General features: G+C 39.3%; 2 protein-coding genes across 3 annotated transcripts; both read right to left on the reverse strand.

The window, feature by feature from the left end:
• Positions 1-1,022: 1,022 nt before the first annotated feature.
• On the reverse strand, positions 1,023-5,128 carry LOC104959414 (ADP-ribosylation factor-like protein 8B-A). Its single transcript, XM_010787305.1, has 6 exons — positions 5,061-5,128; positions 4,235-4,513; positions 2,490-2,570; positions 2,251-2,324; positions 1,396-1,489; positions 1,023-1,110 (listed from the first exon to the last, which is right to left on the reverse strand). The coding sequence occupies exons 2-6, from the start codon at positions 4,355-4,357 to the stop codon at positions 1,039-1,041; spliced, it is 444 nt and encodes a 147-aa protein (XP_010785607.1). The 5' UTR covers positions 4,358-4,513; positions 5,061-5,128; the 3' UTR covers positions 1,023-1,038.
• Positions 5,129-5,930: 802 nt separating this feature from the next.
• Positions 5,931-10,821, reverse strand: LOC104959415 (N-acylethanolamine-hydrolyzing acid amidase). 2 transcript variants are annotated; one of them, XM_010787306.1, is made up of 11 exons: positions 10,581-10,820; positions 9,778-9,942; positions 9,563-9,686; positions 9,306-9,396; positions 8,787-8,872; positions 8,535-8,707; positions 7,973-8,035; positions 7,835-7,901; positions 7,706-7,734; positions 6,420-6,489; positions 5,931-6,307 (listed from the first exon to the last, which is right to left on the reverse strand). In XM_010787306.1, the coding sequence occupies exons 1-11, from the start codon at positions 10,754-10,756 to the stop codon at positions 6,290-6,292; spliced, it is 1,062 nt and encodes a 353-aa protein (XP_010785608.1). In that variant the 5' UTR covers positions 10,757-10,820; the 3' UTR covers positions 5,931-6,289. The 2 variants fall into 2 exon arrangements, with proteins under 2 accessions (XP_010785608.1, XP_010785609.1); XM_010787307.1 differs by lacking the exon at positions 5,931-6,307 and having other exon boundaries at positions 6,405-6,489; positions 10,581-10,821.
• Positions 10,822-12,500: the final 1,679 nt, after the last annotated feature.

Below are 12,500 nucleotides of genomic sequence, written 5' to 3' on the forward strand. Positions count from 1 at the left end.
GTGTCCCGCACCGTCGGCCGTGACACGCCTTATTTGGCCTTTCATGGCCGACGCATCATGTCGAATCGGCCATGCGTCGGGTCGGGCAGTCGGGCCAAATAAATCACTCTGATTGGCTGTTCAGCTAGCGAATCAGTGCATGAGAAGCGAAACGGAAGTGAGGGACGTAAACAAACGCTTTAAGAAGGCATGAAGAATGTCTTCCGCAAGCAACACTCCAATGGCTGATAGCTCCATTACCGAATGAGACATGTTTTCGATGGACGAGAGTGAAAGTGGAACGCACACGGTAGTTGTTGTTTGTTTATATCACGGAGTCTGTTCTTCTTCTGTCTTCCGGTTGTTGCCTCTTTTGAATGACGAATACACACTACCGCCGCCTGCTGGTAAGGAGAGTTATTGCCACTCACGCATGCCAGTTCGTACGTGCTACTTGGCCGTCGGCTAAAGTCTTTGCGGTGTGTTCGAGTGCGACTGTTGGCCAAGAAGCGGGAGACGTGAGGCGACACAACAGTCGTGTTCCGTCGGGACGTGTTCTTTGGTGTCAGTTTGGTGTGTCAGGGCCTTAAGGCGTGATAGGAAATGTATTTGGGGCGCAGTAAACTCACAATTGAGACATCCAGGACGCACCTTATTTTCTCACTTATACCGATGTAGAATAGCTATTAGAAATGTAGCTATAACCCTTTAAATGATCTTACAAAAAACAGCATCCTAACAGTGATCAAGGAGTGAATGGTCTCCTTTTTTCACCATGGCACAAATCGGTATCAAACGTTGTTGACCGTCACTGGAATCTGTATTGACTATTAACATCCCTACCTTACTATGTTCTTAAAATAAATGAGTTGTATTTTGAACCCACGTTTTAAAATCCGGACTAATAAGCTGTTGCAATGATTGAAATACTTATATTTGTAGGAGGACTATCTATATTTAGTGGTCCCAATAATCCCTCTGACACAGATTTGTAGTGCAATGGTTTTCGCCTTGACGTTTGAGTAGGATTATCCACAGAACACATTAGTCTTGAGTGACTCACATTTTTTCAATGAGCTGCTTCTCATCAAGTGCGTTCGGCAGGTCTCGTTTGTTGCCCAGTACTAGAATCTGAAAGAGGAAGAGAACAAGAGAGAAAGGGCTGATCAATATCCAGCACAGCTATGAATCAGCATTATCTCAGTGTGAGCAGACAGTTTAAAGGTTTTCTTTCCACCATGTGTTTCACCAATCACAGAATCCTCACTGTGCGCAAATTACCACTTAGTGTGTCATCAGGGCTGAGTCACTACAATCCCTGTATTACATCATTACCAATTAGGGGTTTGATTCCTGAGTTACTCGACCCTCTGAAATCAAGTAGAATCTATAAGGTCACGACAAGTGTCCACTTACAGGAATTCCTTGTAGCTGTGGTTTCTCTAAAAGGTTGTGCAGTTCGTTTCTGGAAGCTTCTACCTTCTCTCGGTCTGCTGCGTCCACCATGTAACTGCAAGAGGGAAAGAAACTACTTAAAGAGAGTTTGGTCAAAACTAAAATAGCTGATTTACTAAATCAAAAATGTAAATTCTTACAACATTTATTTGTACAGAATAGAGTGGTGCAGACACGACGTATTTGTATAGACCGTGAAGTTAGCATTACATGGGCTCCCACAAGTAAAAGCAATGATTTTGAAATATTGTGTAAAAACTAAGATCTGTGACGACATACATTCAAGATAGTTAACAGGTTTTTGTTCAGCAGGATAATCTTCATGTATTAACACCACTTTTATAATAGTCCAAGCTTGAATGCAACATGACTTTGCATTAACACCGCTAAGCTAATGGCGGCTAATTTGATGTAAAGGAGTCTCTTCGCGGTTTTTAAGACACATATAAGCTTCAGAAGTTACCCAGTGGGGTGTTTAGTAACATTTGTATGTCTAAAAAAAAAACTGAAATCTCCTTAGCTTGTGTTAACCACAGACCTTAGGCCAGGCATCAAACCAAAAACTCATTCAAAAACATTGAGACGAGGGAACCAGGAAGTGCAGAAATACTAATTTCTGGGTTTAGGACTCATCCCAGCACCACTCTATCATATGGGGAGAGACCAAGCCATGTACCATGTACAAAAAAGAATTGTTTCTCATTGGATGTACAATTTCAGTTCAGTTTTTCAGAATACCAGTAAGTTCAGGAAGCCAAACAGAATACGTGCGGTCCCAAAGGCCACCTGTGTACTTTGTAGTGTCCACAAACTTACACAATAGCATTGACTCCTCTACAGTAGCGCTCCCACATGCTTCTGAAGCGAGGCTGGCCCCCTATGTCCCATATCTGCGGGGGAAAACAACACACAGTCAGAGATACTGTCAGAAGACCAAGGACTCTGCAACATTTGTTTCATATATGAACCAGTCATAATGTTTCAGGGTCCAAAGCATAGAGCTCTACACTGTGTAACATAGGAATTCAGCTGGACATGTGTGCTCGTTGGCCTACCTTTATCGTCACATTGCCTTTAGTGACCTTCCGCATGTTGAAACCGACTGTGGGAATCATGTCTTCGCTGAACTGCCCTGACTGCAGAAAGAAAATGAAAGAGAAAGTTCAGGTTAGTGAATACTGCAACTCGCAACTGAAATGCTTCGTGTTGAAATTGTATTACAATAATTAATGTCCACCAAATGAGTCTCTTTTCAGTCTTAGTGCTTTTTAATGTCAACCATCTCTGCATCAACAAATAAAAACACATGCCAGTATGCTTTAAGCTTAAGAGAGTCACATGAAAAGCCTAGCGAATCCTTTAACAGGAAATTATTTGATTACACGGGTCATTTTTAGCTGCTTGATATTTCAACACTTGGTCCTGAACTCCATGAGTCATGATAAGATGATGGCATTTTGATCAGCATACAAGCTTCCTGTAACCGGCCAGTGCTTTGTTAAATGCCATAAACTAGCATTATCCTGAAACCCAACTCTAAGTCAGATACATATAGAAATTCAAATATCCCAGATGACTTCTATAACCTTGTTTGCATGGCTGATATCGAGTCTGGGCCTAATCCAACAGTCTTAAAAGTAAAGTAGAAGGCAGCTTTGTTTAAAGCTGATCTCAGATCACCTGACATGACCACAAAAGGACCCGGAACAAGTTTGTATTCTTGAGAGGAATCCAGGAAAAGGGAGCCTATTACAGCACTGAGGCCTACAACATGACTTTCCAATAATACAGTGTGCTCTATCACCAAGAAACAGACAAGCAACACAACCTTTACCCCAAAACCACCCATGGCTAAACAAGTAGTACAGTATCAACAAGTTTCACAGTGCCAGCTATGACATGTGCTAGTTGGTGGACTCAACAACAGAGGCATATTTTAAAAGGGAGGAGGTATAAACAGGTTCTTTAGGCTTAGCATTCAATAGCATATTCCACACACATCTAGCTATTTACTCCGCTACATGTATTTAATTCCTTTATTTACTTTGCAGATTCCCATTAATAAATGTGAAATATGATGCATTCAAGTGTTCTCACAGCTGGTAAAGGTGCAGCTAGTTTGAATGACTTTGTATACTGCAGGGTAGCTTGTGAATTTACTCCAGATGGAACTAAAGTCTGATTTAAGGGTTGATTATATTTCACATTATTAATCCAAATCTGAAAAGTAACTAAAGATATTAAATAAATGCAGTGGAGTAAAAAAGTACACAATTTACCTCTGAATTTTAGTGGGGTACAAGTAGCAAAACATTGAAATACTCAAGTACATTACAAGTACCTCAACATTTTACCCAAGTTCAGTACTTGAGTAAAAATTGACTTAGTTACTTTTCACCACAGCTAGCCATTTACCTAAATCTATAATGATATAGATAGCTTGCCACATGCAGACCTCATCCACTTTAATTAACCCTACCTAACATAAGATTACTAGACCAGTCTGTTTCCATGTTAACTGGTTGACTGTTGTCATATCACTGATGTTGACACACCGGCGGCTATTACAGAGCACCTCGATCACATGACCGCTTCATACTTGTATGCGCAGTCATACCAACAACTCCGTCAATCTAACCAAAACAACTATTAAGCCAAAACATAACCATATGATAATTATATGTTAAAGACACAAACACTACTTAGTAATGCAGTCATGCACTTTTTGAACATTTTAACACATTTAAAGACAACTTCTCCCAGGTAAGGTGCTAGTCTGGGCCCACACCGACAGTCTTACCGCTATCACGTTGACGAAGGTAGTTTTCCCGGAGTACTGAAGTCCCACGAGCGTGAGCTCCATTTCCTCTTTCCAGAAGATCGCGCGGAACCAGTCCAGGAGCCTGTTTATCATAGCCAGCATGTTGGTTTCTCACGGTATTAGTCGCAGTGACCGTCTGGATGTGAAATTGGCTAGCAGTGCACACAGGAAGTAGCTGCTGCTGCTTTGTCATGTCATGTGATCCAAGTGTTGCTGAGGAGTGCACGGAGCTCACGGGAGCGCGCAATGAAAGCGGAACTATTTTGTAGACAAACCAGACAAAACCAGTGTTGGAAGAAGTACTCGGATAATACAAGTAGAAATACTACAGTATAAAATGAATCTGTTGCAAATAAAAGTCATGCATTCAACATTTTACAGTGAAAGTACAAAAGTATTAGCATAATAACATACTTAGTCCCAAAAGTAAAAGCCCATTTGAGATTCTGGTATTTTTAATTACCTGATTATTACTATTGAAGCACTGATGTCGTTAACACCGCTGGTAAAAGTAGTGCTGGATTTTTGAAACCTATAATTAGTTTATTTATATTTTTGCATTAGCTAGTAATCTAAATCTGTAAAGTAGCTAGTCACCAATGTTATCGAACAAATGTAGAGTAAACATTACAATATTCCAAAATGCAGTTGAGTAAATGCATAAATTACCGTAAATGGAAATATTTAAGTACTCCCAAATTGAAACTAAAGTACATTACTTGAGTAAATGTACTTCAGTAAATTACACACTGACAATAACTTGACCTTTGTGAGGACAAGTGTGTGTTTTTAGACAGTCACTGACCTTCTCTGTTGGATAATTCAGGATTCTCCTCACATCTTCAAGTTCCTCATTTAATATCAGCAAACATTCAACTTAAAACAGACTCACGTTTCAACACTGATGTGTCTCCATCTCTAAAGACAAACGGCAACCACATATATAGGCAACATAGAACAGGTGATCAGTTTTTATTGGATAAATGGTTGAGCAGGATTTTAAATCTATTGGATAATGGATCCAAAGGTAGGAGCTGCCAATGTCAAGTGCCATCCAATCAGAGCTGGAGAAAGTATTGAGATTATTTATCTTCGTAACATTTCTAATACCCTACTCTAAGCACGCTTACGGATAATGGTCCTGCATTAAAGCTTGTTGGCTAATGTATGCCTTTGTATAATCCGGGAAATGTATTTGTTTTGTAAAAAAACTGTGAGAATTGTCTGGAGTTCAAGGAGGCATCTTTACAATGCTTGTGTGTCCAATATAACAAAACAATAGTTAAGAAAACAATTGATGAGTTAATTGAAAGAAAAGAAAGGTCAGTTGCTTCTTCTATATTTCCTCCAAATATGACAAGAATATTATCAATGTATCTTTTCAACAACTCAAACTCAATAAGGGACAACATAATGCACCTGTTGATCATCCTCTTTTGTTTAACCACTGTCATTTTTATCCTGAGCCAAACACTACACAAAAGTCTAACCGATAAGCCTATAAGAGGCCCCAATATACTTTTTGGGGTTTTCCCTTTCCTGTAGTGTGTTATGTTTTTATGCATGTAAATGGTCTGCAAAGGCTGAAATCCCAAAGTTCCCTCAACACACAAATCGGTGTATGATCTGAACGATTTAAACAAAGAGACAAATGATGGACCAAGAAAAACTCACACAAGGCTAGAGACGTGGTTTATTTGAAAGGCACAAATCAAAAGAGGCACAGTTATCATGGAACCGGAAAGCACCATGGTCCAGGCACAAGTGCTTTTCCATCGTTGTTTATTTAACTCGTGCTAAAGTGTCACTGTGGCTATCTTCAAGTGATCACAATCACTAAAGTGTTCTTAAACTTTACATATAAATCGCAGCGACATATATATAGATATGAGGTTCTTTCACATTTGTTATTTTATTAAGCAGCGTAAAAAAATTAAAAGTGGTTAAAAAAGATTTTAGAATCATCACATGATCATTCTTTTGATTTAATCTGCATATAACCATGATGTGGAGTTTAGACAGCGAGGCTCACAGTCAGGTGGGGGGGCAGCCCTTGAAAGAGAGTGAGAAAGAGTAATTATGAGTGACATATCACCCGTGCATTGCTTATTATTATTATTATTATATATTATACAAACAATATATGCATTTAATATGTAATTACCTGTGGTCTGACGAGTGTATTGTACTTCTCGGGGGCTGCTGCACTCATTATAGTCGTGTAGACTGTAATTCTGGGGGTAAAATCAAACAGTGCATGAATTATAAAAACAAACTCTGTAAAAGATAATTCCAAAATGAACAATAAATAATAATGTATGTAATCAAACTAAGGGTTGCACGATATGAGGAAGATCTGCAGAAAACTGTTTAATAATAAAGAGAGATAACAATATTACTGTTCATAAATTAACTTTTTTTAAAGTGCTTAAACATTGAATATATTTCTAAAAAATTGTAAAAAAGTTTTTTCACTTAAAAATAGTCGACGACACAATCAAACACAATGCAAGAAAATATAAAAACAAGCTGTGTGAACGATTCTTTAAAAATAAAACTATAAATAATACCATATGTAATGAAAAATGTGTAATTCCTATTCATGAAAAGCGAAAACATTACTTTCCGTAAGAGAAAAGTGTTCGCCATTCTGCGTTTACCCTGCTTAAAAATGCTGCTAAATAACAGCAAAAAGTAAAAAATAATCACAATAATGACGATAACAATTTGAACAAATCGAATCTTTATCTACCAATGAAAAAAAAGGATAATCGTTACATAATAAAGTACCTTTTTTTGTGATACTGATCTTTTAACTGTTGCAAACAAATTATGGATTGCAATACGGTACTGTAAATAGTGCAATTTAGCCTTTTCATTTAAATGTAACTATTGCTGTTCCATATGCTACTTCCTATTTGCTGAAGCATGTCAAAAAAAGGCCTATTGACGTTATTGCTGAGATGGGCTGAAGGGGGCTGGTATGCACACAGCTGGCCATCTCAGCAGCAGTCATGTGATTCCTTGAGACAGTGGCCGTTTCTCAATCTCGAGGAAACTGGCTTCCAAGCCAATATTTCAAGGATGCTACGTCATCGAGTGCCGCCGAAGGACTGTTCCAATCTCAAGCATACTTGGAATTCCACCGAGTCATTGAGTGCCGCCGAAGGACTGTTCCAATCCAATTCCTGCACGTGGGTAGACTTCGCGTCCTTAAAATCCCCACAATGCTTTGCGCACGGATTAATTTCCCCAAATCTGTGGCGGAAAATTGAAGGCGGGGCCTCTCATATGACGCACACCTGCTCGCCTGTTCCACTCTTAGTTTTCCGAATGCCAGGAAGAATTCTTGCGTCGCTTCTGAAGCAAGTGACTCGGAAGACATGTGCTACCAAGCAAGCATCCTCGCGATTGAGAAACGGCTAGAGAGAAGGAACAGGATCTCCTTACCCATTACACACAGGATACATCGACAGCACCTGGAGGACAAGACTCTGTTAGAAATCCATACATTGGGTTCAATCTGTGAGTATCACGCGTACTTCAGCCTCAAATATTGATTTATTTGTCCATGCTTGCCTGATAAAGTGTCTCCATGTTGATGTGATCTTGGCCAGTAGCATTTAGTGCTTTCTTGGCTGCGTCCCTACAAAAATGACAACAGCAGATTAGATACGGTTACAGCAACAATATTGTGAATCATGCGAGATGACTCACCTCCGAGGATCCCTGGCTGGAGGAGGAAGCCAGTGGTCAAAGTTCGTCTCCACTCTGTACCATCTGAAAACGGAACAAGACATTTTATTATTCAGGCACACACCACATACACACCACAACTTCCTTTAGTGAAGTTATCAATTCATTGGCTTTAATCCAAAACGACATACAGTAGGTGCAGTACACCATAAAGATACGAACTTAGAAAAATGCAGATGTGTTTGCTTAAAATAAGCAAAACAATCGTAAGTGCTGGTGCATTAGTTTCGAACGGGCTAAACTCGTGAAATGCTAATTATTAGTTTTTATTATTTAATGGCTAAGGTACAGGTGATACAGGTGGTTTTTCTGGCAAAAATATATTTATCTTTTCTGATGTCCTGATATGGATAGTGAGCTTGTTTCACCATTTTGGAGCCAGGATGGCCTCTATACGAATGCACTGTTTGACATTCAGTGTCCTTTATCAACTCCTGATTGGTTTCAAGTGTTTGAGTAAAGGAGGGACATTAGGATGGACCTTAATGTAGCAGACTCTCCTCAGATCCTTTATTTTGCCTACCCTCCATTGATGGGAGTCAGCGGCCAGATATCAGCGGGGCCGGATCGGTCCCTGGTGATGACGGCCCCCTCTCCAGGTCGCACCCCTCCCACGATGTAGTACACCCCGGTGATGATGGGAATCTTGGCGAGACGCATCACAGCATCCTGAAAGTCCTCTGCTTCCTCCAGCGTCTGTAGGCGACACAGCCGCTCAGTTTCACTTCCTCGTACGGTAAACTTCCTCTTCACGCTGACTTTCATACACACTCACCTCGCGTACCAGCCAGCTGACCGGAGTGCGCCGAAAGAGGAAAGCAGAAACCACATTCTTCCACCAGTTCCACCAGTGGTCACTGCCTGGTGAGCACAAACACACAGACATGAACACACAGAGACAATAAAGTCTGAATGTTGCACTATTTCTGGACACAACTGCTAAAATTAAGTGTGGTCTGAATTGCTGCAATGATCCATCAACATTTATAAAATAATCAGTAATAACTATTGTAATGATCAATGAAGTTATTTTTCATGCATCAAAACTATGCCAATTTCCTGCTTTTTCTGTTATATATCATAATAAACTTAATATTCCTGGGTTTTGGACAACAAGAAAAAACATCTGCATATATCACCTTGGACGTAAAAAAAACTTGGATGGAATTGTTTTCTCTATTTTCTGATATTTGATAGACTAAAGAATTAGCCAAAATCAATTCATCTAAGAAATCTGATAGGAAGATTAAATTGAAAGTAAAATAATCGTTGGTTGGAGCCCTAATGGTGTTACCTCGTTGGTCACCAGAGACGGTAAACTTGTTAGGACTCTGTCCCGTCCACAGGCCAACGTAGCCAGCAAATGAAGTTCCACGGTACGCCACCTGTTTGATTGCGAATAAAACGACATATCAGTATCCATCGCCACATCGTTAAGCAAGGACTTTTATTCAGTTTGAATGTATTTCCTGATGAATGATTCTCAGCCATTTCTGAGGTATAGCTTGAGGAGGCACTAGAGTTCTTAAATGCTAGGAAGACATACTGTACCTTTCCGTTCTTGAGGAAAATGACGTCCATAGTGAGGTTCCTCAGAACATCATGTGGATAGTCAAGGTTCCTGCCGTGGTACACAGTCCCATTTGTGTCCTGAGCCACGATGCTAGTGCAAAATCTAAAGAAATGCATAAAGCTTGTTGAGAAATTACCTGACGGCAGACATTGTCTATAATAAATGTGTCATTATGAATTGAAGTCATACATACGCAGATATTTCATAGGCGAAGTTGAGAATGATGACGTCTGAGATGCTGCCCCCCATGTGAGCGGCCATGCCTCTGATCTCCCCCGCGTAAGGCTGAGGAACGTACTTCTCCAGGGCCATCACGATCGGGGTGACTGCCTCATGCACCCATTTAGGAACCGTAGTGCTGCAACAAAAAACAAGAAAGCCTGTCTGTGTTAGCACTGAGACTGGAAATACACAATAACACAGTAACCATTAACTCAGAGGGTAGTTTATTGCTGATATCAAGTATTTATATTAAGTAACTTCCTCTTTATTGCGTACTGTCAGTTAATCAAATGTAGGACAAGATAGATAGATAGATACTAAAAATTACAAAATAATATTTATTCAGTAAAAAGCATGATAATAATAAAAGCAATTTAGGCTAATGTATTTAGACTTTAAAAAAGCAAGGTTAAGGCCATAGGTAGGCTATGTTGGCTTTATAACGCAACTATTTGTATGCAACTTATTTATAATAAAACAATTAAGCCTCCTTTTTGTGTACCTCCACTGATAATGTGACGTTAATAGAAAGTGATACCATGCATTTTGTGGCTCTTTAGTTACAAAAAAAAGTATAATTTGATGCTAACAATACTATTATTACTAAGCCTGTTTATGAACAACAACTGAAAAACATTACCTATACTCACTATTCATGACTGTGTGCTGCAACACCTGGTAATAAGTACTTTCTAGAAATAAAACTTCTAATATACTTTTGATAATATATTACACAACAAGCCATGCAAAAAAAGGAAGGTCTTGAAAACTTACTCAATGACTTCCGCGGCGGCTTTCTTCAAGTACTCTACGTCGAAGGCTTTGGTAATAGGAGCCCACCGCAGCTCAGGGTCTTCGTCCAGGCTGATGTTCACGGTGACCGGGCTGAACTCCCCCCGGCAGGAGGCGAGGAGTCCGAGCAGCAGCAGCCCCGCAGCCCGGAGTTTCATGACGTGCTAGCCTACTGAGTACTGATATACCACTGGGTTACAGCCAAGACTGTAAAGTTTACTGCAGCCGAGAACCAGAGGGGCACTTCCGGCACGAGGTTTTCAAAATTAAAGCGCAGTTAACGCGCAGGTAAGGAACAAGAACGAGACTTCCCATCGGAGGGTTTCAGAATAAAAGCTGATCAATTTGTAGTCTACAGAGGGGAATTGCATGTAGCAGGCTCGAAAAAGAAGGATGTTTCGATCAGTCATATTTATTATCGTTAATTACACATTTAAGATTTTAATTTAGATGTAATCTATTTTACATTATATTTATTATTATTTATCTATGCTACATAGACTACACTATTTGTATGTATCCACTGGTAACTGTATTCTATGTGATATCAATTTTCTGTGACTATTTTACAATTCTCTTCTGTGAAGCCCTTTGGACTGCAATTCTTGTATGAAAGGTGCTATACAAATAAAGCATATTATTGTTGTTATTATTATAAAAGCTCATGATCAGGTCATACTCCTACAGTTCACACAAAAGTGTAGCTTCTGTGAGCAATGGATTTTACTGTATTACAGGCTTAAGGAATTAGCAGTTGAGGAAAATGCTGGTGCAATGCCTTGGATACTGTATAATGTCGTTTTTGTATTTAATAAATTAAACTGCACGGATATACTCACCTTTCTTTATCCAACATACATATTGGTACCACTTTGTAATTCATTTATTAAATTAGGTTGTGAACACTTTACAAATCATTAATAAGCTTTTACAAGACATGAGATAAACAGGGCAACTGTGACCGGTTGCTTGCAAAATAGTGAGCCCACATTTATCTGTACTGCTAAGTCTTATATGGCTACACTTTCACTGTTATATTAGTTGATCACTATTATTAATGCATTACCATGTGAGCAGTAGTGTTGGTCAAAGAGAAGTTAATTTACCTGCTGGGTAGTTAAGGCTATAACAATGAGTTATAACAAACAGTTTTTACTGTATGACATATTTGAACAAACTATTCTTCACAATTATAGCTTTTTCAAAATGTAAAGGAAAAAAGTCAAACACATTTTTAGGTGTATCTGTCTTTTATTATAGTACACTGCTTTAAGGTCATCGTGTGGGCCTATTAAACTCTGGGTGAACTTTGAGTGTTAACAAATACAGCCAAAACACAGAAAAATAACACGTTAGCATTAGCAGCAACACAAACAGAGGACAAGTTACACATATCACACAAGTAACATGGCTTTCAGAATATTAACCCTCTGGACTGTGAACAATTCACTCTACATTTCAGAGAAACAACTCCTTTTATTATGGAAAACATTTCCCCGAACCCCTAATTTCTTCAGGCTTACTTAAACATTAGAAACATTTCAGATCTAAGAGTTGTAGCAGCAGTTTGGCTAGCAGTATGGAAAGAGAGATGACCTTTTCTCCTTCTGTTGTTCACACCCAGCTGACAAGAGGCCTACATGTGTTCAGCTTGCTATTATCAGCAATAGCACACATAGGTGTAGCTTAAGTTAGAAGGGACACATGTTCTATTGTGACTGCATCAGGCTTGTATGACACTCATTCCTTGCCCGCTTGGTTACCAAGTTACCCAACACCACCCACAGTGAAACTAAGGAAAGTACCAGAGATGTTTTGACAATATGCATTTAACCTGAACTGTACTTTTAGTGTTAATGTAAAGGTTTCAACACTCAGCCTTACTTTAAAGCCAAGTTAAAA

This window comes from Notothenia coriiceps, unplaced genomic scaffold (genome assembly GCF_000735185.1).
Source record: "Notothenia coriiceps isolate Sejong01 unplaced genomic scaffold, NC01 NC01_scaffold00030216, whole genome shotgun sequence".
In the NCBI taxonomy this organism is placed as follows: domain Eukaryota; kingdom Metazoa; phylum Chordata; class Actinopteri; order Perciformes; family Nototheniidae; genus Notothenia; species Notothenia coriiceps.

What these genes read in the sequence shown, in the direction of transcription:
- LOC104959414 (XM_010787305.1), bottom strand. Translation starts at nt 4,357, where the DNA reads ATGCTGGCTATGATAAACAGGCTCCTGGACTGGTTCCGCGCGATCTTC. An exon ending in AGAGGAGTCAATGCTATTGT is followed by an intron (nt 1,490 to 2,250) that starts GTAAGTTTGTGG and finishes TCCCTCTTGCAG; the next exon opens with TTACATGGTGGACGCAGCAG. An exon ending in CACAGCTACAAGGAATTCCT is followed by an intron (nt 1,111 to 1,395) that starts GTAAGTGGACAC and finishes TTCCTCTTTCAG; the next exon opens with ATTCTAGTACTGGGCAACAA.
- LOC104959415 (XM_010787306.1), bottom strand. Translation starts at nt 10,756, where the DNA reads ATGAAACTCCGGGCTGCGGGGCTGCTGCTGCTCGGACTCCTCGCCTCC. An exon ending in TCAGCTGGCTGGTACGCGAG is followed by an intron (nt 8,708 to 8,786) that starts GTGAGTGTGTAT and finishes TGTCGCCTACAG; the next exon opens with ACGCTGGAGGAAGCAGAGGA. An exon ending in CTGACTCCCATCAATGGAGG is followed by an intron (nt 8,036 to 8,534) that starts GTAGGCAAAATA and finishes TTCCGTTTTCAG; the next exon opens with ATGGTACAGAGTGGAGACGA.